Raw genomic sequence first — 23,476 nt, forward strand, 5'->3', positions numbered from 1 at the left:
AAACAATCGAGAAAAACTGCAAGTTAAAGGAAAAACATAGCCTACATTCACAAAAACTTTTTATTTATGAATGTTGATTAACTAGGCTATACTGACATAGTCTAATTCTGTATAGAGTTAATTTAAAGATGAACAAATTGCTGAGTGTTGATCAAATGGTGGCACAGGCCTAATGTCTGTACTGACTCCTTCACATTTTCATGGCCTATAGCCTAATTACTTTTTTGAACCAGTCGTTGTAAACTGAAAAAAAAAAAAAAAAAAAAAACATATCTATATCAATTTTTTTTTTAGAATGAGGATTAAATAGGCTACTGGATTAAATATTGCTGTTTTTACTATCTCCCTCACATTTTCATCTGTTCTATGGTAGGCTACCAAAACCAACTCAACAGAATTGAGTTCAGGCCTGAGTTCAGTGTTTTGAATTCGGCCCTCCTCAACAGTCCCAGTTTCTCATGTGGTCCCTTGGGGAAAATAATTGCCCACCCCTGCTCTAGGCCTACTGATTTAGTTTGTTTGTTTGTTTAGAGCGGTGGTTCTCAAACTGTGGTACGGGTAGGCCTACCACTGGTGGTACGCAGACTCTCTGTTGTGGTACTCTGGGAGTCTCCAAGATGTTTCATTTCATGAAGTCAAGATAATCACTTCAAATGATAGAAAATGATATATAATGAAAAAGTATTCAATTTAAACTAGTTTTTGTCTTTCTTGAAAAAACCAACCAAATAAAAAAAAAAACAACAACAAGGCAAAACAGTGTGTACAATGTAAAATACATTTAAATTGGCCTACACTACTGTATTTTAATGCTGGTCATACTGGTGGTACCTGGAGAGGAAATTGTTCTCTGAGGTGGTACTCACTGTAAAAAGTTTGAGAACCACTGGTTTAGAGCGCAGAAATACTTGTCGGTTGCAAGGTTTGTCCACTTGTAGTGCCTGTACAAAATGACGTCATGAAATGCTTTGGGTTTTTGAAAGATAGGCGCGCGTTCTCCCTCCCCAACCATCTGAGTGATCAGTCCAACACGAGTAAGGTAGGCTTTGTGTGCGTTTAAATGATCAATTAGTCAAGTTTGTTTTCATTGCATTTAGAAAGAAATAGTAGACGACAGTTAAATTGTTGACAGAAGTAACGTAGGCTATCTAGTACTCGTCCTGTTCTGATTGACACAATCCAAGGCTAGCAAACCTTAGCTGCAACGTTAGCCGCTTGGCACTACGTCAATTCAACTGTTTCCCTTTTGTCAGACAAATGGCAGACAGCACTCCAAATGCCTTCAAAACCCCCAAAAGGAGGAATATGAAAAGCCCTCGTAAGTATAGTATTTGATATCAGTTGCGTCGCTGTTGAGAAACTATAAACATAAATATAAAAGTAACACTTTTTATTTCGCTCTACTTTTTCAGCAACGGGAACCCCCGTCATGATTCCAGCGTCTCCCTTTATGAAGAAGTTGGGATGTGGGACAGGGGTCAATGTTTACCTGATGGAAAGGTACAACTATGTTACCTACACATCCCTGAAATGTTTCTAAAGGATTCTTTTTGTAAACAACCCCTATGATTCCATGATGCCATGTTGTCAACTGTTCTTCAGAATGGGAAAGCAGACGCATTCTCCATGGGCCATTAAAAAGATCAACAGCAAATGCGCGAAGACCCAACAGAATGTGTACCAGAAACGTCTGAATGATGAGGCGCAGATTCTGAAAGACATACAGCATCCCAACATTGTTGGTAATTGTACCTGAAAATTGCATCTTTCCAAGCCAGCTTCTGTACAGAAGTAGATTATGAATGTTGCTGCATAAGTTCTGGAGCTTCTCATACAAATGTGGTAGGCTATGAACAACATTTCTGATTGAAGCTAGTCTTCAGTAACACTATTGCATTGCTATTGTGCCTTGCTACACAGGCTTCCGTGCTTTCACAACATCAAAGGATGGCTCCAAATGTCTTGCCATGGAGTACGGTGGAGAGCAGTCTCTCAATGATCTCATCGAGAGGAGGAGGGAGGAAGGACTCAAAGCTTTCCCAGCTCCACTCATCGAGAAAGTGGCTCTGCATGTGGCTCGAGGCCTTCAGGTGTGACGTTTGAAGGTTCTCTCTCATAAACATACTGTATACATGTATCTGTATCTATGTTCTCTCTGCCCTCTGATAGGTTTACAGTTCTCAGGCACTCTGCTGGAATTCGGATGTGTCCCAGGCTATTTTAAGATTTTTGAAAATGGATAATTAATTGTAATGGTCTCAGATGTCTGATAAGTCAAGGCACAAAAAAGGTCTTTGCTTTAAGGCCTGTAATAGCGTATAGGATTTTAGCACTTTGAGGTCATTTATTTGATGTAAAGCGCAATATAAATAAAATGTATTATTATTTATTATTATTGTTATAACCATTACTGTTTTCTTTCCCTTTTTTTCCCTTGTTTTACCTTGATTGGGTCCAGTCTTCTTGCTGTATTTCAGACTTTTCCTTGTGAATATGTAACCTATTTGTTTACTCTGTTTGTTTACTGTACGTTTGTGTTTTGTGTGTATTCCTAAAGTACCTTCACAATGAGAAGAAACTACTACATGGGGACATGAAGTCCTGTAATGTGGTCATCAGGGGCGACTTTAATACGGTCAAGATCTGTGATGTAGGGGTGTCCCTCAGATTGGATGAGAACATGCAAGGTAAAGAGACATTTAAGACCAAGAGTTTTAACTTTTCATTTTCTGGTTCGTTTATTAGCTTCTTTGCAGTTTTACAACGCTGCAGTATTAAATTAGCTTAGCCTTAAAAAAAAAAAATAATAAAAAAAATGTGTGTGTGTTTGGATGCGGGGGGGGGGGGGGGGCATTGTTTGTTTATTGTACACACAGAGTCCTATTTTTCAAACAAGAGTCAAGACGGTTCCGAAAGTTTTTTTTTATCTCAACAAACTTCGTCCTCAGTGTGTACAGACTAATTCGAATACACAAGTTCAATAACCTGCGTAATTACATGCGAATATTTCGTCTGAATAATCGGATGAGAGGTGTGTGTACGGGCCTTAAATATGATACCTTAAATCTGATTTCCTCTTCTGCTCTGTGTTTCTCTGACCAGTGAGTGACCCAAACGCTCGCTACATCGGCACAGAGCCATGGAAGCCCAAGGAGGCGCTGGAAGGAGGGCTGATCACGGACAAGGCGGACATCTTCGCCTACGGCCTGACGCTGTGGGAGATGATGACGCTCTCCATGCCTCATCTGGAGATGCTGGATGATGAGGATGAGGACGAGACTGATGAAGACGAAGGTACAACGCCATCTATGATCCACAGTATTTACCTACAGTATTTACCTACATTCTGTTCACCCTCTGAGCTGAGGGTGGGTGTTGGCATTACGCTTAGGAGTCATTTAAAGGACCTTAAAAGGTATGTCGTTGTTGTTGGTTTATGCACATAGCAAATACTGTATATTCTTCTTGGGATATGCACATATGGTACTGCAATCAATATGTCTTGGATAGTTATATTGGATAGCACATTGAGTTGTCTTGAGCATGAAATGCGCTATGTCAGTGGTTCTCAAACTGTGGTACGGACTCTCTGTTGTGGTACTCTGGGAGTCTCCAAGAAGTTGTATTTCATGAAGACAAAATCATCACTTCAAATGATATGAAAATATATGTAATGGAAAAAAGTTAGATTTACTCTAGTTTTTATCTTTTTGAAAAACAACAACAAAAAAACGGAAAACAGTCTGTACAATGTGAAATATATTGAAATTGGCCTACGCTACTTTATTTTAATGCTGGTCATTATGGTGGTACTTGGAGACACAATTGCTCTCTGAGGTGGTACTCATTGTAAAAAGTTTGAGAAGCACTGCGCAAAGCTGCCTTGCCTTGGCTTTACATTGGCGCTGTTTTTGTGTATGGAAGTGATTGTGTAGCTTACCCTTGGACACAATTATTCTCAGACATTATATCCCCTTGGTCACTTTTTGCATTTTTAATCCACCCTCCTTGTCTAGACGAGTCTTCTGAGGAGGACTTTGACGAGGACGCCTACTACGAGCGCCTGGGCACCCGCCCGCCCCTGGACATGGAGACACTGGGCGGAGCCTACCAGCGTATGGCGGAGCTCTTCTGCCTCTGCACGGAGGAGGACCCTCGGAAGCGGCCGTCCGCCGCACACATCGTCCAGGTCCTGGAGTCTAACAACGCACAGGTCAATGAAACAGACAGCGAGGTCATCGTTATCGACTAGCAGAGGAGTAGTGGACGCTGCACATTTTTACCCAAGAACATCAGGCGCAACACGGGTTCTTTAAACTGTTCTTAATCTAAACGCAATACTGTACAGTACTCATAAAGGTTCTCCTTCGAGAAGAAATCAGAGGGCTCTAAACGGCATTTGTTTTGATTTATACTGCTGATTATGGGCTCAACTGGAAATGTCTTTTTTTTTTTTTTCCGAGGTTTCTGATTTTGTCATTCTTGTTTTACTTGTTTTCTAAACTGTCCTCTTGTCCATTGTCACTTCTGTATGTTTTATAAATGTCAAAATACTTCTTTTAAATAGTAAATATATAAACACTCAGATCATGGAGAATAAAATGACAGCTTACACTAGTGGTTCATCTGAGTTCTTTCTGGTGCAAATCAGCCTGTTTGAATCCTGTTATTTCATAAATTCAACTGTTACCTTCATAAGAGGTGCTCATGAAGTATTTTTCAAGGTGTGATCCAAATATGTTTGTTTAAAGCCCTCTAAGAGATTTTTGCTAATGTAACCTCTGACGTTTAAACAAAACAGCACTAGCTTGTTACTACCTCCTGTGCAATTGAAACTCTCCCAAATGTGCATCTTGTTGGTGATTTGGCGTAACAGTTTGTTTTTATGGTCCAGGTTGTTATTGTTGCCATTTTTGGAGCCTGTACGTTTTCTACTAGTGTATTCATGGCATAGGCAGATAGCGGATGGTGAGGTATGACAAATGTTTTAGTTTAGAGACCGTGTAACATCGCTTAGATCACTTGTTTTAATATCTTGGTTACTGAAATAATTTCTCATTGTGGCACAATGATCAACATGCTGCCAACTCATACAAGATGGGATTATGTCTGGCAACTCACTTGAACGCCTTCAGATAAGTATGATTCAAAACAGATGACTTTACCATCTCAGGTAGGAATCATACATTTGAGCAATAGACATGTCAGCCTACATTTCCTTTGGTATGGTCTTGGAAATGAGTATATGGAGATTATAGCAGTCATAGTGTGCTATGTTTCAGTGAAAAAATAACTTTGTAACCAAATTATAGGAATATTGTTATTATACGTTTTTATTTACATATAATGCAATATACATCAAGTACTAAATGCAACTCTAGAGTGTCTAAGGGGAAAAACAGAAACTGGACCTTCAAATTAATCATGTAACTGATACTAACCTCTAAAGCTTATCAAGATCACTTCAGAATTAATACTGATGTCAGCACCTCACACAGACTGTTTTAAAAGGTATGAGCAAACACAACATATCATGAGACAGCATTGTTCTACATGTGCTGTAGAACTGTGATTGATGGTGAATAATACGCTATTCTGATTGGTTTAGTTTGGAGGTTGTGTGAAGCCATTCTGATCCCATTTGATTTGTGCCTTTCACATGTTATTACTTTTGGCATTATGAGTACATACTTCATATTTTTAACATCAAAGAACTACATCAAAAGTTGCATTAACTAACAATATCTCCTTTTTTACACAAAATGCAACGTCTGAAGGAAAAAGAAAACTCAAAATAAAATTTGTACAAGATCAAAAACATCCAATTAAAAAAGAAATGCTGACAAGTGTTCTCAGCCAATGAAATTGTAGACCAGGAAAGTTGGAGTCCCACAGTACTTGGTGGCGAAGAGTTTGCCATCTGGTGTGGGGTCGGAGAAAGCAATCTCCTCTTTAGTTAGATGGCTTCCATACATGAAAGAATTTCTAAAATTGAGAATAAAAAAAGAACAAAAACAAACATGAAGAGGGTAACTAAACAAAACACTTAAAACAAACAGTCCACAGCGACACTTTCTCTTGAACGGTCAAGTCTGTCATACTCCTAATAAAAAATCTTATTCTCGGTCATGGTGACCTGATCGTTGTGATCCTCATTAAACATAACCATAAAGGCTCTTATCATTTCAAATATCACCCCCTCACCACTTCAACACGCACAACACAAATTTCGTCACCACGACTGTCCACACAGCACTATTTGGGTGCTCGCTCATCGACTTGTCAACATTGACTGGACAAGTTCTACAGCCCTGGCTCAGTAAAGAGAATACAAAACCTACTCGAGCTATTTATCCATTTAGGCAACACTTATGCAAAGTGACTAAGAATATAGATGCATCATCCCTGGGAACAAAACTACTAGCAATAGGTTTATTTTAATCTTCAGCCAATCATAACTGATTAGATCAACAGAAATGGGTAGTTGTTGCTATCTAAACCGAGTAAATGGTTATGAAGGAGCAGAGAAAACTAAAGCAATACAAGTCTTTGATGTAGTTTCACAAGATGTAACTACATCAAAAAGGAGTACGAGATGCTGGATTCTGGGCTATACTTAAGTGTTGGTGTACACACGTGTGCCTGTGTGTCTGTGCGTGTTTGGGTACCTGACAGTGTCCAGCATGCGCGTGGCGATGCTCTTCCTCCTCATCAGACTGAAGACCCAGACGCGGCTGATCCCGCAGATGGCTCGCTCGGGCACCGTGGAGCAGCACCAGGCCCGGTGGCGTTCCAGGATGTCCTCCTCATCTATGGACGCCCTCTTCTGCGGCTGCGGCTGCTGAGACTGCTCCAGCACACGGAACGCCTGGCAGGAAGAGGAGTAGGAACGTTACGATCACAAAGCACACTTTTACTAGTCTGGCTATCACCACACTTAGCTCAATCTTTTAAGACTGAACATCAGTATGGGGAGTCTGCGCTTTATTTCTACTGCACGAGAGGCGTGAGCTCTCGGAGGAGGGGCGGCCATGGGACTGTCAAGCTCTTTTGGCATAATTCAAATCATGACTCTGTACGCTTGGATAATCCTTCAACCGTTTAGACCAACCATCCAGTGTATCTTTTGGATAAGCTAGCTTGTGATTGGAGCCAAAGGTTCTGGCAGGGAACAGAGGAGGTAGGTAGATGTGCAGGTTTCCAGCCTGAGCTGACGGGCGAAACCCAAATTCGCCGGCAGGTCAGGCAGGGTTCACCTAGCCTAACCTTTTACATGAATACATATACACTACTAACAAAAAGTAAGGGATATTTGGCTTCAGGGTGAAATTTCAGGATGAACCTAAACTCCACTATAACCTTTACAGGTTAAGTTGATGTGAGCTTCTCTAAACGTTTGAAAGCGCATGTCCAACAGTTCAATGTTTCAGTACTTTCTGTACTGAAACATTACATTTCACCCGAAAGCCAGATATTCCTAACTTTTTGTGACTGGTGTATGAACAAGGGGTACAAGAACAAACAATTGAAAATGTGAAATTGGCTTTTTCTAATAGCAACATGATGATAAATGTTGAAAAATTGAAATCATACAGCACAGTGTCATCCATATCCTAGCACACACGCAATTCACCTGTCGGATTTGTTCGGCCACCACGCAGCCCACCACCATCTTGTCGCTGTTGACGAACAGGTAGGTCTTGGCTGAGCTGGGACTGCTCAGGGTGATCTGCTGGAAACCCAGCTCACTGTCTGCCACCTTGCGCACATCTTCCGCCTGCCACAGACACACACAGACACACACACACGCTCGGTTAGACACTCTGACAAGGTCATTCACTGGTTTGCAAACAAACATCATTTTATTCAATTTTTGCAATTTTCAAAACACATTTTTGTTGATTTGCTTTGCCATGGCATTATTGGCAACATTTAACAAAATCCAAAACAGGTTTGCGGGTTGCGGAAGAGTTAACAGTTCTAGATTTGACATACAGTGGGGAATGAAGTGAATGCTATTTCAGCTCAAGTTAAGCCCTTGAATGTGTCAAGGTTCTTATTGAGAGGTATAAAAGCCATTTGAGGAGCAGGACAGCATGAGTGTGAAAATATACAGCAGGTCATGTAGCATAGGTTGACAGTTTGAAAACTAGCTTACCTTTCTTGTTGCATACTTTGGATCATCGGGGAGAACGAGAAGTATTTTACCGTCCCAGAACTCATTTACCACACGCTCTTTCTTCCAGCCCTGGAGATGAGAACAAACGTGAACATTATATACTACTAAAAAGTCCATTAGTCTATAGTATGCAATATTATGAGCAACTGTATGCACTGTACCGCCACTACTGATATGGCCCAAAGCAAATACATCAAAACAAATCAGTTATATAGCAGCATCATTTATGAGCGCCTTTCATGTAAAAGGGACAAGTTACCCTCCACAAATTTGATGGCATCCAGGAAGCGGAATCACTTTTGAGTGATTTTCGAAAATAATGAAAAGCCAATCAGAACCCATCACATTTTAGCCATCACGTTCAATAATACAAGGAGAGACCTTGCATATCATTGGTCAGTGTGAACGCTTTTATCGCTACAGTTCTTGGTGTGAACGCGCCTGTACGCACCACAAACTTGATGGCGTCCAGGAAGCGCTGGTGGAACTGGTTGTGCTGCAGCTTGTCCTCCAGGCTGTCCGCACTGTACAGCATCCCGCAGGAGCCGCAGGTGGTCGCTCCAAACTGCTTCTGGCCCGCGTCCTAAACACAACACCGCAATAATTCACCCTCATATCTAAAACATTAGCATCTTACATATTTGCAGATGTCTTCAGGAAATCGGGTGATGTTTCACATAGATCGCCAGATTACTCCTTTAAGTATAGGCAGCTTACATAGTAATGCTGAGAGTGAGTCAAATCCAACAGTTTAGTAAACAGCATGTGGACGAGGCACATTATAAAAATGCAAGACAGACAGAGATTAACACGGATACAGATATCGGAGGATTTACTCACGATAATGAGCTGGTCGTCGTCACACTTCCTGCCTTCCCGCCTGGTGCGGGCACTGCTCCGGTCCTTGGCTGAGGGTGTGAGGCTGCTGGACAGACCTGAGGGGGTACTACATGTCCTGGGGGAGGACAGGACCTTCTTCCTCTGGGACCTGGGGAAACACCGAACAACAACAACAACAACATTAGCCTTAATGACAGTTACAGACACAAGCTGCACCCAAATGCTGTGGACACCGTCCAATGGTTCGAATCTAGCTAACTGGCATTTATTTGATTGACTCATATTCAGGAAAACTGGTCCCCTTATTGAATTCTAAGAAATCAGATAAATTGTATGAGAGTGAGAACAACAGGCAAGTAACCATTCAAGTTTTCTTTTTAATTGTTTTTCAATTTTGACCAAGTTGAAAGGGGTTTTTTTCCGCTTACCTCTTGGAGCCAAAGATGGGGTACACAGCTGTGAACAAACAATATAAAAACTGGTCTTAGCACACGTTTGCTAAACAAAATGGACCTAAAAAAATGTTTTTTTTTTCTTTAGTAAAACAAGATTAAGCTGAGACTATTACCATCATCAGAGCTGCTGTCATCTTGTGATTGATTGATCTCACTGAGGTCAAACTCCGTGTCAGAGCCCATTTCAATATCTGACTCCTGAAGTGAGCAACGATTAAACAGCATCAGCATCACAATTTTTTTCACACAAACATAAGGCCATTTGTGGGCGTTTTGGGCAGGTAACCAGACAAATGCTGCACCGCCATTGACATCAAGAGCTGGCTCAAGGATATTGTTAGCACCTCCAAGTGGTCTGTGACGAAGTTTGAGTGAAAGAATGCAGAAATGCATGGTCATAATGGTCATATCTGTACCAACAGTACATTTCCAGTACATTTCAACCATCAATATAAGTCTTTGATGTAGTTTCACAAGATGTAACTACATCAAAAATGATTATGAGATGCTGGATTCTGGACTAGACTTAAGTGTTGGTGTACATACACACTTGTGTACCAACAGTACACTTCAACCACTCAACTTCACAAAATTAGCAAACAGTAGAGGAGGTGGTATGTACATTTGTGCACGTCGAAGAAGTGCAGTATTGATACACGGCCGCAGTTGTTGGGAAGCACACGACACGACACCCCCCTCACATGCCGCATTGATGAAATAATTCTCGACAAGCATCACTTACGCGGGACACAGATGCAGGTCTACACCAATAAAACTAGCGCAAGACCCTTACCTGTGTGCAGACATTATTCAGAGAAGAAACAGAATTACTGAGGGACTCAGATCTCCTCAGCATGACTTTGAGGTCCTTCATGATGCCATGCTTCTCCAGGAAGGCACGGGGGGACCCAACCTCAGGACTCAGGGGCACGTCCGTGGGCTTGTCCGTGGTTGTTTCCTTTGGTTTCTCCGTGTTTGTGAGCTCCGTTGGTGATCTGTCCTTTTGTGGCGGCTTCCTGGCAAACACGGCGCGTCGAATCGGTGAACGTCTCTGCTGTTCCTTATCCTTCTCACTGCACTTCTTCTCTGGAGTCCTGGCTTTGCCTTTCTCCTGACTTTCAGTCTGTTTGGGCTTCCATGGCACTGCCTGTTTGTGAATGGCAGCGGGCTTTTTGCCAGAAGCAAAGAAAGCAGCGCCTATAAAGATCTTGGGTTTGGCCTTGTTCTTCAGGCTACCAAAGGTAAACATGGGAGTTTTCTTTGAGGCTTCTGACCGAGAGTTCATTGAGTCAGTCTTGGTGCTGGGAGACACCTTACTCACACTGACCTTTGCTGAAAGGTAGCCCTTAATGCTGGGCTTCTGGACTTTAGATGACGTAATCTTCTTTGGAAGTCGGCCTCTCTTGCCTTTGGGTTTGCCCGCAGAAGGTGGAGGGTTGGGCTTCTCCTCGACGGATTTGGACGGCGGTGATTTGGTTTCCTTCAGCAGCTTCCTCTCCAGGGGTGTGAGATACAAGACCTTCTGTTTGCTGTAGAAGGAGCCTGCTACAGTGGCCTTCTGAGGAGACATCTGCTTTTTGGGAGGTTCTTCCAGTAAAGAGTTCCAGGAGCCTTTTTTAGGGGTAAGAGGCATTGGAGGCGAGGTGCGTTGTCTCTTTCCTGGTGACTTAATGGGTGAATGGTTCTCCTTCTCAAGATGACCGACACACTTTAGGATGGAAGGTTGGGCGTTGCGAGGGGATGATCTCCTCGGAGGGCTATAGCCATTGATAATCTGCCTCTTTGCAGGGTTTCTGAAATACATAATTTTAAAAAATGAATGAATAAACAAAAAATGTATTTAAAAAAAAAAAAAAAAAAAAAAGGCATTCCATATCAGGATACATCTACACATTTAAATCCTTCCGCAGAATAGTTTGCTTCACAACTCAAAATACTTCTGGATGCTATGCTTGCCCATTGCACAAAATGCCGATTATAGACTGATGAAAACATGATGGACACTGGAGCTTTTAAAATATGTCTAGAAATTCTAACTCTGATTAATAGCATCATTAACATTTTCATGGCCTAGATGTGAGGTCATTAACATTTACCCATCAGGAGAGCACTGCTTCCTCTTTCTTGAAGTAAGGTTGGGCAACATCTTCAGGACCACTGTAAAGGAAATCTAAGGATGATAGAAGTAACACAGCATTAACATACGTGACTAAAAAAACATCTTTCTTAACTATCTAAAGATGTTGATGCTACAAGAAATGCATTGCATCGTGACACCTTCCCGGCTCAATTCAACACGACTTTGACCATGCGAATGCGAATGAGACCGTCAGCAATAAAATTAACAAGACATTTCAGACAGCAAGACATTTCAGTTTGATGATAGCTACCACCTAGCTGCTAAACACCAGGGAGGTTATCAAACAAGTTAAACATGCCATGACATTAGCCAACTTCGGCAGGTTATGTTAACTATTTTTTCCCGCGAAGCAACTCCTGGCTAACTTAGCTTTGTCAACTAGCGAACTAGACTGAGTTCTGTGGAGTTTTCTGTATCCCGTGATAGTTAACGTGTACAACTGGAGATAAGGTCACACTAACTTATGTGGAACTAAAGTCTACACTGAACAATTACCCAACAGTTAAAGATAAGTCAACTAATTATAAGCGACCGTCAATAGCCAGGGCAGCCAGCATGCTAAGTTAATGTCTGGACAAGACTAAACATATGTAACACAAAGCACTATTCTGTCCAAAATAATCATGAATACATTCTCAAAGTTACATTCTCAGATGACCATTTAACATGAAAAACAATACTTACACGATAAACACAAAGGAAAAAATCCAGAACGCTACATTCAGGTAATACTGAGTAACCCGCTCAAAACAACTGAACTGTGCGCTTGCCTACTCCGCGGTTCACGACTTGTTTTGAATAGCGCGCTCTGGCGCGCGCGAAAGCAGGATTGTACAACGAAGTTGCGTGAAGTCAGACGCCAACAACGTACTGAAAGGAAAGTGGGAGCTTTACACACTTCAAAATAAAAGGAAATACCATGTCCATTAATCGCATTTTTGTTTTTGGGTAATGTTTTAATTCTAGTGATTTAACTCTAGCAAAGATTTTAACTATAGTGAAGCTTTCGACACGATATTTAATGTAATTTATTTTTTAATTCAAGTTAAATGTTACGTTAAATTTAACTGTGATCTTGATTGATATTAATGCTTAGCGTTTTACAGCCTATGTGCCTAGGTGATCCACTTCACTGTACAGTAACTTTCATTAATCAAAAAGCATGCGACCATATCCTTTAATAATCTCCCATGCCTTTTACACAAAGTCTGCTGCTTTGAGTAACTCCTCTCTGTGATAGTCATAGACAGTAAAAGATAGTTATAACAGAGATAAGTGATAGTTCGTTTACTTTTATTTAAACATTTCCGGACACATCAAATCCCTTTTCACCTTACTGTCCCTTGATGTCGACATACTGAACATACTGAAGCACGAAACTGTTGACTTCCCTCTTCCTACAACATCACTTCCTGTGTCACTTCATGCGATGCTAGCGACGCTAGATTGTTACCACCTTTCATTTTTATTCTGTGTGAAACATTGTTATCTGTCACTTTTTAACTAAATCGGCATCTTTACAGCTCAATACTGTGCGCTGTTACCTTGAATTATCAACTTTATTGTTTTATTCAAGATGGTGTTTTACTTCACAAGCGCTGGTGAGTTCCTTTCACAAGCTAATGTTAACCTTAACTAATGATAACGTTGCCGTTTAACCAGGTGGCCTAGTTGACCAACATTTGCTAAAAGACAGCTAGTCGTGAACAATTAATTGTATTCTCTAAATCAGAATAATGCTTACACTTGCAATATAGCCCATTCTTTTAGATAAATCTTACTGCACTTCAGAAAGGAGTCGTATTTTGGAAACAGGTCTAATGGACTCAGTTAGCTGAACTGCAATGATCTGTTGGCCCAGCTGGTTTGATGTTTCTGACGTGAAGTCTCTTGTCCATAACTTACTTTGTGACTTGTCAACTTCGTATCACAGCTTCGCTTTTTGATGTCATGTCTTACCTTGTCTGCTGACTTGAATGGAACTTTTCTTGAGACAGCGCCGAGCAATCGCAATCGAGCGTTTGCTAGTAAACAATTTACGTGGTCGCAGTTAATTGCATTTCACTGACTGGTACTATCTGTTTGTGACAGTTGTGACTCCACCCTACACGATCTACATGGGAAAAGATAAATACGAAAGTAAGTAGCACTTGTCCTGAAATACATCACAGTGAGTAATTCTATATAACAAAGCTGAACAAGTGAACTTGATTTCCCCCTGTGTTCAGATGAAGACCTTATAAAATATGGATGGCCTGAGGATATTTGGTGAGCAAAGATATTATTATGTATTTCAATGTGTACTGTATGTTACCCAGATGTGCATTGCCGTGCTTTTACTTGAAAGTCCACCAGGTGGCTTGTGAGGCAATGTAGCCTGATGTTTGGAACTAGGACCTGCCTGAACCTAACTGAGGTATTTTACAGGTTTCACGTGGACAAGCTGTCCTCTGCCCATGTGTATCTCAGAATGCCTAAGGTAGATGTAATTTCATACAATAAACAAGTTATTCCATTAAAGTAGTAGAAAGCAAGACTTTCCTAGCTGCACATTGTGGTGATATATTCTAGCTCTACAACTTGTTAACATAAGTATAGTAAGAAAAATTGGCATATATGAACTTGAAATATACTTTCATTCCCAGGGTAAAACAATTGATGACATACCCAAAGAGGTCTTGGTGGATTGTGCACAGCTGGTGAAAAATAACAGCATTCAAGGTAAATACTGATGGCCTCAAGCTAATGAAATACATGTCAGCCTTAAACAGCTTTACAGTAATGATGGACAGGATGATTGGTTTTGTTTTTATTCTACAGGCTGCAAGATGAATAACATCAATGTTGTCTACACCCCTTGGGGCAACCTCAAGAAAACAGGAGACATGGATGTTGGTCAGATAGGCTTCTTCCGGCAAAAAGAGGCAAGTCATTTTGCAGTTGCAGTTCTCATTACAGTTTTTCTCAAATGCTAAAACACAAACGTTTCCTCCATGTTCCCCAATGTCTAAACACAATACCCTTTTCTAAAGCTACATAAGCACAACCACACCTTCTCACTTCAAAACTCAAACTTTCACACCAAAAGAGTAGCTCGAAGCTTTCAAAAATGTAAACACTATACACATCATTACACACTTCAGCAAAACAATTGAAAGCACAATGCTCAATTTGTGAGAAGGTTCTTTGTTTCATAACTGCCAATGCATAGAGTAATGGATCTTCTTAGATCTCTGCAGAGGATTAGGCATTTGAAGAGTTCTTTTCCAAAACGCTATATCCACCATTTTACCAATGAATTTTCATAAATATATTTTTTACATTTTGCTTTTCAAGTGATGTCAGTGAAACTGTATTGGGTTATGTTTAGTTACAGTAATTTATCTTTACTCAATAAAAACAAAACAACTGCATTTTTATTACCTGAAACACACAATTACTGTAAATACAGTAACATGATTTGTTACAGTACAGTAATGTCTATAAAATGGATTTATAGCGTTTTGGAAAAGAGCTCTTCATTTAGAGTTGTGAGTTTCATATCAAGAGTACAAAAATTCTCCAAGTACTAGCCTGGCAAGCCAAACTACACAGAAATGTATAGGCAAAAATATTTTTGGCCACTAGGGTGCGTCTAGATTTCTAGGCTATCCAAGTACACTACTGTAACACAACTCAATGCAAAAACCAGAATCTATTGCACACAACAGTACTCTTGAAAACGTGATCAGGGTGTGACATTATTTTATTTTCTTCGTTCACACCACACACACACACACCACAGTCACTGTGCGCATTAGCAACAAGTGTCTTCATTTTTGAGTCGTTGTGTGTAATGAATGACGCCAGGTATGTTCATTGTGTTCAGTTATTGCTGACTGTGGCAAGCATTTTGCATCACATGAGCTTTCATTTGAGAATATGTTTTGCAACATGTGTTTTAGCAAGGAAAAATGTGCTTAGATTTATGAGAACGGAGGATTGTGTTTTGAGAATTGTGTCTTCATGTGAAATGTGTTTATGGTATTGAAAAATTGTGGCTAGATTTAGTAAATGTGTTTAGACAACTGGTCATTTGGTTTAGAGGATTGGCTTTTGTGTTTTAGTATTTGAGAAAAAACTGTAAGTACACAATACTGTATCTAGTATGATAGTATAATCTGAATTCTTGCACTAATCAATGCATATTGTATTGCGTTAGTGTCTGTAATTTTCATTTGGATTTATTGCTGTTTTGCCGTGTTACCATTTTTAATTCTTGGATTATAGATAGTCCTTTCAGTACAAACCTCAAGTTCATGTGCCATAAGTATACAGCATATGTAGTCTTACCAATGGAATGCTGTTTGCGTGTGTGTTTAACAGGTTAAAATCGTAGCAGTAGAGAAGAAAATCAATGAGATCGTCAACCGGCTGGAGAAGACAAAAGACGAGCGACACCCAGACCTGGCGGCAGAGAAAGAGTCCCGAGACCGCGAGGAGCGCAACGAGAAGAAGGCCCAGATCCAGGACCTGAGGAAGAAGGAGAAAGACGAGACGAGGAAAAAGAAGGAGGCAGAGGAGCTGAGGTAAATACAAACAAAGTAATCCAAACAGCAGGAATACTAACAAACGAATCCAAACAGCAAGGTAAATACAAACAAAACAAATACAAACAGCAAGGGGAGTCAGACAGGAAGTGTTTCAGCAGAATATCTTTTTTACCAGAACAAATTGTTCCAGTCTAACCTCTCCTTTAGCGTCTTTGAGTGAAGTTGATGTGTGTAAATTAATTAGAGCTGAACTGCTTTCCTGTTTGTCACTGTACACAGAAAAAAAGGTTTAAAATGTCATGTCATCTCTCCTCCAGGAATTACACGTCGCTCATGAGGAGTGAAAACATGACCACAAATGAGGTAACTTCTCCGTTCTCGGCTCGACCTCTTGGTTCGGAAAGCAACGTGGGAATACGTTGATCTCATCCGTCTGCTCCGGTCGTGACTGTTGTGTTCTTTTCTCTCCCGACAGGACGGAAATGACTCGGACGAGTTCATGTAGACACGGGGACGATCCGGGGGCGTTTGGCCAGCGAGGGAGCAGGGTGTGTCTTTCCTTAACATTACTCTGACCTCTGCTGCCTGGCGTCCACGTCAAAGGGTGTCGCGGCGGGCTTTTGGAAGCGGGCGCTGAATGAACAGATGAACTTGGTCACTGTGTGATTATATAAGGAAAAAAAAAAGTCGTGCCAATCAAGCACAATACCAAGACTATGTCAATGCTCAAGCAGCTACACTTTGTATGGAACTAAGATCACCACCGTTCTCCCTTAACCAGGCTCTGCTGAAATGCCAGAAAATACCTATGATGATTTGCGGTTTTTGACAATAATGGACACGTCCTTTGTCCTTTGGAACCTTTCTGTTCTTAACCCTAAAGATGTCTGATATTTGGTCATGTCAATGCTGCATGTAGACCTAAACACATAGCCAATAGTCTTGCTCTGGCTCCGTTGCCCTGTCAACGGGATTTAACAAGTCAACAGGAACAAGTGTATCATATACATCACCCTGAATGCTGCTCCACAGAGCCAAGACCCAGAGAGTAACCTCATGTTGTGACAGTCTATCCAGGAATTGCTGGATAGAGGATGGATGGTCCGAATAAAGCTTTACCACCTTTTTTGCCTTGTTATGTTTTCTGTCAGTGAGGTGGTCGTGTGTGTGAGGTCGAATAATACATTTGTTGTCATTGCCATTGTTGTTGTCATCACAGAATGCAAAATCATCAAAAAGGCCCTTGAGGACATTGTGTGCAAATAAATGTCATCATGTGTTTGTTAGGTTTGTGAAATGGGGTGCATTTATTTTGACTTGCCTTTTTTTCGGGGGTGAAATGGCAGTTCAAGTTGGTCTTCCAAGTAAACAACTGAGTGGCACGCAGAGAGCAGTGCTTACAGTCCCAGGCAGAGGGCCAGACGGGATGAGTTGCCATCTCCAATCTGTTTCCACCAACTCATCATCTCCCCTGACAGCCGTGTAAGCGGTCTTCATCCAAGGAGTGCTGAAGAAAGGCCTGTTGGTGTTTTTTTTATTATTTTTTATTTTTTTATCAGCATGTGATTCTGCTTCTCGGTGCCTGAATCGATCATTGTCACTGCCCGACTGCAGAGGCGTTCTACTCTGTACCCACTCGATGCTGCCAGATGCGACCTAATTGTGAAAAGACTGTCAAGACTGTTTTTTGTGGACATGAGGCGACGTGACATGGACCACGGGGACTAGTCTGGACAGGCACATTTCATGCCCCCTCTCAACATGCACACACGACAGAGACCATTTAGTGCATAACAATTACAGTGTCCCATTGTGATGACTATATGAGTTCACTTTGAGAAACCAACCAAAGGTGCTGCAACACGGTGCACTCAGTAAGGTGTTTATGTGTCCGCACCACATTGTGTGTGATGTTATGAGGCGAGTGATGGCGTCATGCTTATGTGTGTGGTTTGGTTTAGCTACCTCTCGTTTGGTGGCTTTAATCGAGCTCCTTCTTACCTCTGTATTTCTGTCAGGTTATGCCAGAGCTTTATGTAACAACATCTCACATTGCATAAATTGCCATCAGGGTGTTGAGGTCAAATGATTTAATAGGCTTAGAAAAGCTCAGAAGGGATAATTAACCAACAAAGGGGTTCACAGAAATGTCAGGTTTTACACAACTGCTTTCTACAAAAGGAATATTTCTGTGTGCAGGCTTCTCAGCTACTTCATGTGAGAGTCTGAAAAAGGATCTTATTGATTTCACCATCATGTCTCATACAGACCTTTGTCTCATAATCTACCTGTAGTGTTGTGCTTGGTGCCTTGTTCCATACTTTGTTTTGACAACTACACATCTGTTGGAGATATTCTTTTGTTTGCAGTTATTGTGAAAAAGGAAAACCTCAAAGATCTTGTTTGTGGAAAGAAAAGGCTAAAAAAAGGTTTGTTGAAAGGCATTGGACAGGAGTTCAGGAAATACCTTGGGCACTGAAAGCTCTGTCAGATTATTTTATGTGCAACAGGATTTTTCCACTCTGATCCATAATGAAGCGTAACTGTGTATGCCAAATATATGTCTACATTATCATTGTGTCTGTCAATGTTTGAGTTAAGAAAGTTTTTTTTTGTGTGTACCAAAAACGCTGTTATGCAGATTTCATAACTTTATTGTTCCTATTTGTCACAATGACCTACCACCACTAGATGGCAGCTTGGAACTATAAAGTTTGCCTCATTGATGAAGTGGGTACACTGAACTGCACAATCCAACAACCTCAGGTTTCTATGGTAAATACCATTTCACAGCAGCAGCAGTGTACAATAAAGCACTTAAACATGTAGGCCTACTGTATATTGCATAGTATAGACTATGACCGGTTTTGGAGAATTCAGAAGAGACTGACGCTGGATGACATCAAATTTCAGGATATAACTCTTAGACATACGAAGAGACTTGAGGTTAATTTAAGCCCTCATAAGACAAAACCTCCCAATGAGAGGGTTATTTTCTCTTTTGGTGGAAGGCAATGGCTTAACTATCAAAGTACTAATAGCTTAAGTGCTATCGATTTAAGTAAACAACATTAAAAGCCCACACGTAACCTTTTAAAATGCCTTAATAAAACAAATATAGAAACTTGCAGACATTGACGTGTATTAAAATTCAAATGACCTTCTTCACATATTTTTTTCCCCCGTTACACTGTTTTTGTTGTCTTTAGGATGTGCGGGTTTGCACACAGAATTCTTCGGCTAACGAGCTGCTGTCTGCATGGAGTCTTGAGTGGAAAAATAAATGTGTCTCTGCCAGGGCGCGTCTAATTTAAGCTGAGCAGGGGCAAGACAAAAGGCCTCTCCCAGCACTGCACATGAGACAATAGCTTGACCTCACTGTACCGAAGCCACGGGCCGGTCGGCCGGCATGCTCTCTCTCTCTCTCTCTCTCTCTCTCCGTCTCGGAGGAGGAGGAGGAGGACAAATGAGGACAGGGGGCCTCACCGGGGCCAGCATCCAGCGCTGTCGGAACAGATCTATTCTGGATCCGTGATGAAATGGATGCCCGGGTCCGCAGGGCAAGTCAGCTTTCCAAAACAGCCTTGCCAGCTTTTGATTAACACTTCCCAAATGTGCCTACTGACTGGGGAATGATTTTGTGGAATAGCCGCACGCCAACAGGTGCGTGGAGGAGAGAGGGGGGAAAAAATCCCATAATTAACATTGAAATGTCAACATGTCTACAGGTTTAGAGAGAAAAGTTCTGCTCAGATACAGTGTTTCAACAAATTGAAAAAAGGACTGAAGAATAATTTCCAAACGGCCATAATGATTGTTAGCCATATGACACTTCTTGTGTCTAAACTCATCATCCATTTGCAGTATTCCTTTCTCAGGCACGGCTCCATGCAGCGGTGCGTCTAAGTGAAGACACTGAAGAATGGCTCCAGTGTCCAGGAGAGGCGTCTCCGTCCTGGCAGTCAGTCGGAGAGACCGGCGCTCGCTCGGCTCGGAAACTCTGACCCCCTCGGCCCAGCCGCGCCGCCTCTCCTGGTGTCCCTCCTCGGCCCTGCCGCCGTCCAGGTTGTGTTTATAGGAAACTTTCAGTCATCCCCACACCAGGCCGCATGGCGTGACCCAGACGGAACAGGCACGAGCCCCCCGTTCTGCTGCGCTCTGCCCCGCCGAAGACCAGACCAGACCAGACCAGCTCAGACCAGCTCAGACCAGTTCAGTCGGTCGCTAGTCCAGGTGGAGCCGGGGGGGAGACCAACCTTGACTTGGGAGACCAGCCAGCAGAGCTGTTTTAGGTGCGGAAGCGAAATTGTTCCCTAATTCATTTCATCTCGATAAAGTCAACACGGCACAGCGTGTTTGATGTTGTGCAGGGCTGCTTGGTAATAACGACCAGGTTCCCTTTTTCTTCTTCTTTTTTTTTACTGTAACTGTGTTCTTGGTCAGCCCTTTTGGGTTTCCTTCCTGTTTCAGACGTGTGTTTTGGAAATTGTTCAAAACTCTGTCGACCCCGGCGACTCGTTAGCTTCCTGGGTGTTATGGGAAACAAATGGGGTGACGTGCGAAGGACAACTTGATGGCAGGGTCGTGCTTTCGTTTGCATTCCACTCACACATTTGCGAGCTGTTGGGTCCCCTGCCAGGGCCCCAAAACACTCCATGTTCATTTCAACAGCACACGGCTGAACAATGGCCAGAGAGTGAGGGACTGTGCGTGGCTCGATCCTGCCGAACCGCAGGTTTCTCCACGCCACCGTGGAAAACAAGTGTGCAAACACGCTGTTTGCAAACTTCCTCTACCGGGACAAAGGCGCGTCTGTGTGCTGCCAATAGCAAGTGCGTTGAGCCTCTCTCAAATTCTCCACTGGGGAGTCCAAAAACGTACTGCACAATACCTTATCGGGGGCTTGTAATTTCCTGTTGAGAGAGAGAGAGAGAGAGAGAGAGAGAGAGAGAGAGAGTTGAGGGAAGAGTGTCCTGGTAGATGTGGCCTGGGAGCAGACCCAAGGATCTGTGGGGCTGTTACGCTCCGGTCCAGTGCTGCCCATAACAGACGGCTGTCCCTCTCTCGGGCCAGAGGAAGACCACACACCAACACAAACGAAGGAGCCCTCAGAGACATGGACACAGGGGGAGGAAGGCCAGGGATACACAGAGGGAGAGAGAGAGAGAGAGAGAGAGAGGGACGGAGACAGAGAGAGAGAGAGAGAGAGACCGCGTGGGTGGACCTCAGGCAACACAGGGGTGCGGACTGCCACAGAAAGCAGGATGCTCAGCTTCACTGTGGTCTCCCCATGTTCTCTCTCTCCCTCCCTCCCTCCCTCCCTCCCTCCCTCCCTCCCTCTCTCTCTCTCTCTCTCTCTCTCTCTCTCTCTCCGCTGCGTGGCCAGAGCAGATGGAGCTTCCAACAAAAGCAAACAAAGCCGTAAAACACCAAGGCCAGGGAGTCTGCCCACTGGAGGGACGGACAGCCAGCCCTGATGTAAAGGAATATGGCACACACCTGGGGGTGATAGAACGCTTCCTGTGCTTGTGGGAGAGGATCGGCATTGGTACAGCCCCGGACAGCTAGATTAACTGTCTCCCTGGGCGACTCTGCAATGGTATCTGTGAAGAGAGAACAAGCAATGATGGCAAAAATAATGAAAAATAAAGCCAAGGACTCACATCACATTCAAGAGTTCCAGTTAATGTCATTTCACTGGCACTAAATGGTCCTGTGTGCATCTTATAAAAGTTTATGGAACCCATTTGTGTGGACTTTTTGAAAGTGAAAATAGCACGCCCATCTTCAAAACATCTGCTCCATGATCACTCTTGCTCAACACACCAAACAGATGACTCTACCAACAACACTATACACATTACACCACAAGTTGGGCTCCGTGATGATGACCCAAAGGTGAATGTAAACACCTTAAACCACAGGGACACCATTAGGGAGCGTGTTACAGCTCACTGGGGATGTGGTGCATGCGCTGAAAGGGTTAAAGTCACAGCTCGGTGCATTTACTCCCGAGGGTTCAGATTTCATCACATGAGTCGGGCCCAGGGGCAGAGGAGGAGGCCGGGCTCCAGTTGGATTTACCGTCAGCATATTTTATCCCGCTGATTCACCCCCAAGGGCCATTGACAGCTGTCTAAAATAACAAAGGCAGCGATGATGGCCTAGTTATCCTCACGACCCAAACCTGCCAAAGTCTTTTGTTCCCATCAATGACACGAGGCACCACTCAAGGCTCTGCTGAAAATTCATTTCAAAGTACACGTACTGCAGAAACAGTGCCTGAAACTAGGCCTACGGGAGGCTTTGCGAAGGCCTTTGTAATATTTTGCATAGCCTAGGTTTTGATAGCTTACAGCTGAACACCCAGTGGTGGAGTCATCTGACTGAAGGGATTGCTTTTGTACATTACAAGAATTATGCCACAGACAAACTAATGAAATTGTGAAAAGCAGAGCCTGAGCACCGGGATCTAGAATGTGTGGCTTTTTTAGAGAGAGAGAGAGAGAGAGAGAGAGAGAGAGAGAGAGAGAGAGAGAGAGAGAGAGAGAGAGAGCACCTCATAAAAATCTTTCATCTTTTTACAGTTGCTCTCTGGAAGGTGTTCCCAGTCTTCCATGACTCAAGCACACAAAAATGTGCAGAAATTGCTCCTCTGAGCACCTCAATCACTGCCACCATGTGTGAGACTTCCCCTCACTGCTCTCCAGGATCACCTGGCTTTATTGGTTCTCTCATCGGTGCCATCATCTCACTGACATTCCACTGGCCGTATGAGGCCATTCTTCACCAAAACGGTTCCAGAGGGCCCGACACACAGCACACAGGTTAAGCCACTCACTTGTCACGTGGGGTCTGTTAAAGAGTTCTCCAACGAACGAAAAAAAGAAAGAAATGACATGACATGATGTGTGTGTGTAAATAACATCCCTTAAAAGTCCCATAAAGTCCCAGGCCCCAAAACACAGTGGCATTCTGAGATGCCCACCAAAAGTACGCAATAAATTGCTCGAGTTGTGGTCTTTAACCCAATGACACTGGAAGTCAACCACAGTTAAAGTTTCCCAAGAGCTAAGTCAGGGACGTGAGGAAACTGTAGGGTTGAGGGCTTGTGGTTGCAGCTGCTGCCACGTTTAGGGAGGCGTCATTGCAGTCTTTTTGTCTGGAAGTCCTTCATAACATGTCGAAATTGCGGATTGTTTATTTATATCAACTGAGGAAAACGGGGGGATTGTGGGTTGACGTTCAGGCTGTGCTTTGCTGTTTGACTTGTTGGTGTATGACTGTATGTGATGACTGGACATTTTATGAGCGTCAAGACAATAGTTAA

At 42.6% G+C, this 23,476-nt stretch overlaps 3 protein-coding genes across 3 annotated transcripts; 2 read left to right on the forward strand and 1 right to left on the reverse strand.

Moving 5' to 3' along the window:
• The first annotated feature begins 945 nt into the window (after nucleotides 1-945).
• pbk (PDZ binding kinase) lies at nucleotides 946-4,614 on the forward strand. The gene is made up of 8 exons (XM_062550664.1): nucleotides 946-1,039; nucleotides 1,254-1,318; nucleotides 1,413-1,500; nucleotides 1,603-1,742; nucleotides 1,921-2,090; nucleotides 2,558-2,687; nucleotides 3,103-3,294; nucleotides 4,017-4,614. The coding sequence occupies exons 2-8, from the start codon at nucleotides 1,258-1,260 to the stop codon at nucleotides 4,250-4,252; spliced, it is 1,017 nt and encodes a 338-aa protein (XP_062406648.1). The 5' UTR covers nucleotides 946-1,039; nucleotides 1,254-1,257; the 3' UTR covers nucleotides 4,253-4,614.
• Nucleotides 4,615-5,315: 701 nt separating this feature from the next.
• esco2 (establishment of sister chromatid cohesion N-acetyltransferase 2) lies at nucleotides 5,316-12,418 on the reverse strand. The gene is made up of 11 exons (XM_062550650.1): nucleotides 12,299-12,418; nucleotides 11,571-11,644; nucleotides 10,268-11,267; nucleotides 9,588-9,672; nucleotides 9,448-9,475; nucleotides 9,020-9,167; nucleotides 8,631-8,762; nucleotides 8,159-8,248; nucleotides 7,634-7,777; nucleotides 6,669-6,868; nucleotides 5,316-5,985 (listed from the first exon to the last, which is right to left on the reverse strand). The coding sequence occupies exons 2-11, from the start codon at nucleotides 11,618-11,620 to the stop codon at nucleotides 5,853-5,855; spliced, it is 2,010 nt and encodes a 669-aa protein (XP_062406634.1). The 5' UTR covers nucleotides 11,621-11,644; nucleotides 12,299-12,418; the 3' UTR covers nucleotides 5,316-5,852.
• A 591-nt stretch (nucleotides 12,419-13,009) lies between these two features.
• On the forward strand, nucleotides 13,010-17,272 carry ccdc25 (coiled-coil domain containing 25). The gene is made up of 9 exons (XM_062550651.1): nucleotides 13,010-13,215; nucleotides 13,706-13,753; nucleotides 13,843-13,882; nucleotides 14,042-14,093; nucleotides 14,260-14,335; nucleotides 14,435-14,538; nucleotides 15,980-16,182; nucleotides 16,464-16,509; nucleotides 16,622-17,272. The coding sequence occupies exons 1-9, from the start codon at nucleotides 13,191-13,193 to the stop codon at nucleotides 16,649-16,651; spliced, it is 624 nt and encodes a 207-aa protein (XP_062406635.1). The 5' UTR covers nucleotides 13,010-13,190; the 3' UTR covers nucleotides 16,652-17,272.
• The last annotated feature ends 6,204 nt before the right edge of the window (nucleotides 17,273-23,476 follow it).

Source organism: Sardina pilchardus, chromosome 12 (genome assembly GCF_963854185.1).
Source record: "Sardina pilchardus chromosome 12, fSarPil1.1, whole genome shotgun sequence".
Lineage (NCBI taxonomy): Eukaryota > Metazoa > Chordata > Actinopteri > Clupeiformes > Clupeidae > Sardina > Sardina pilchardus.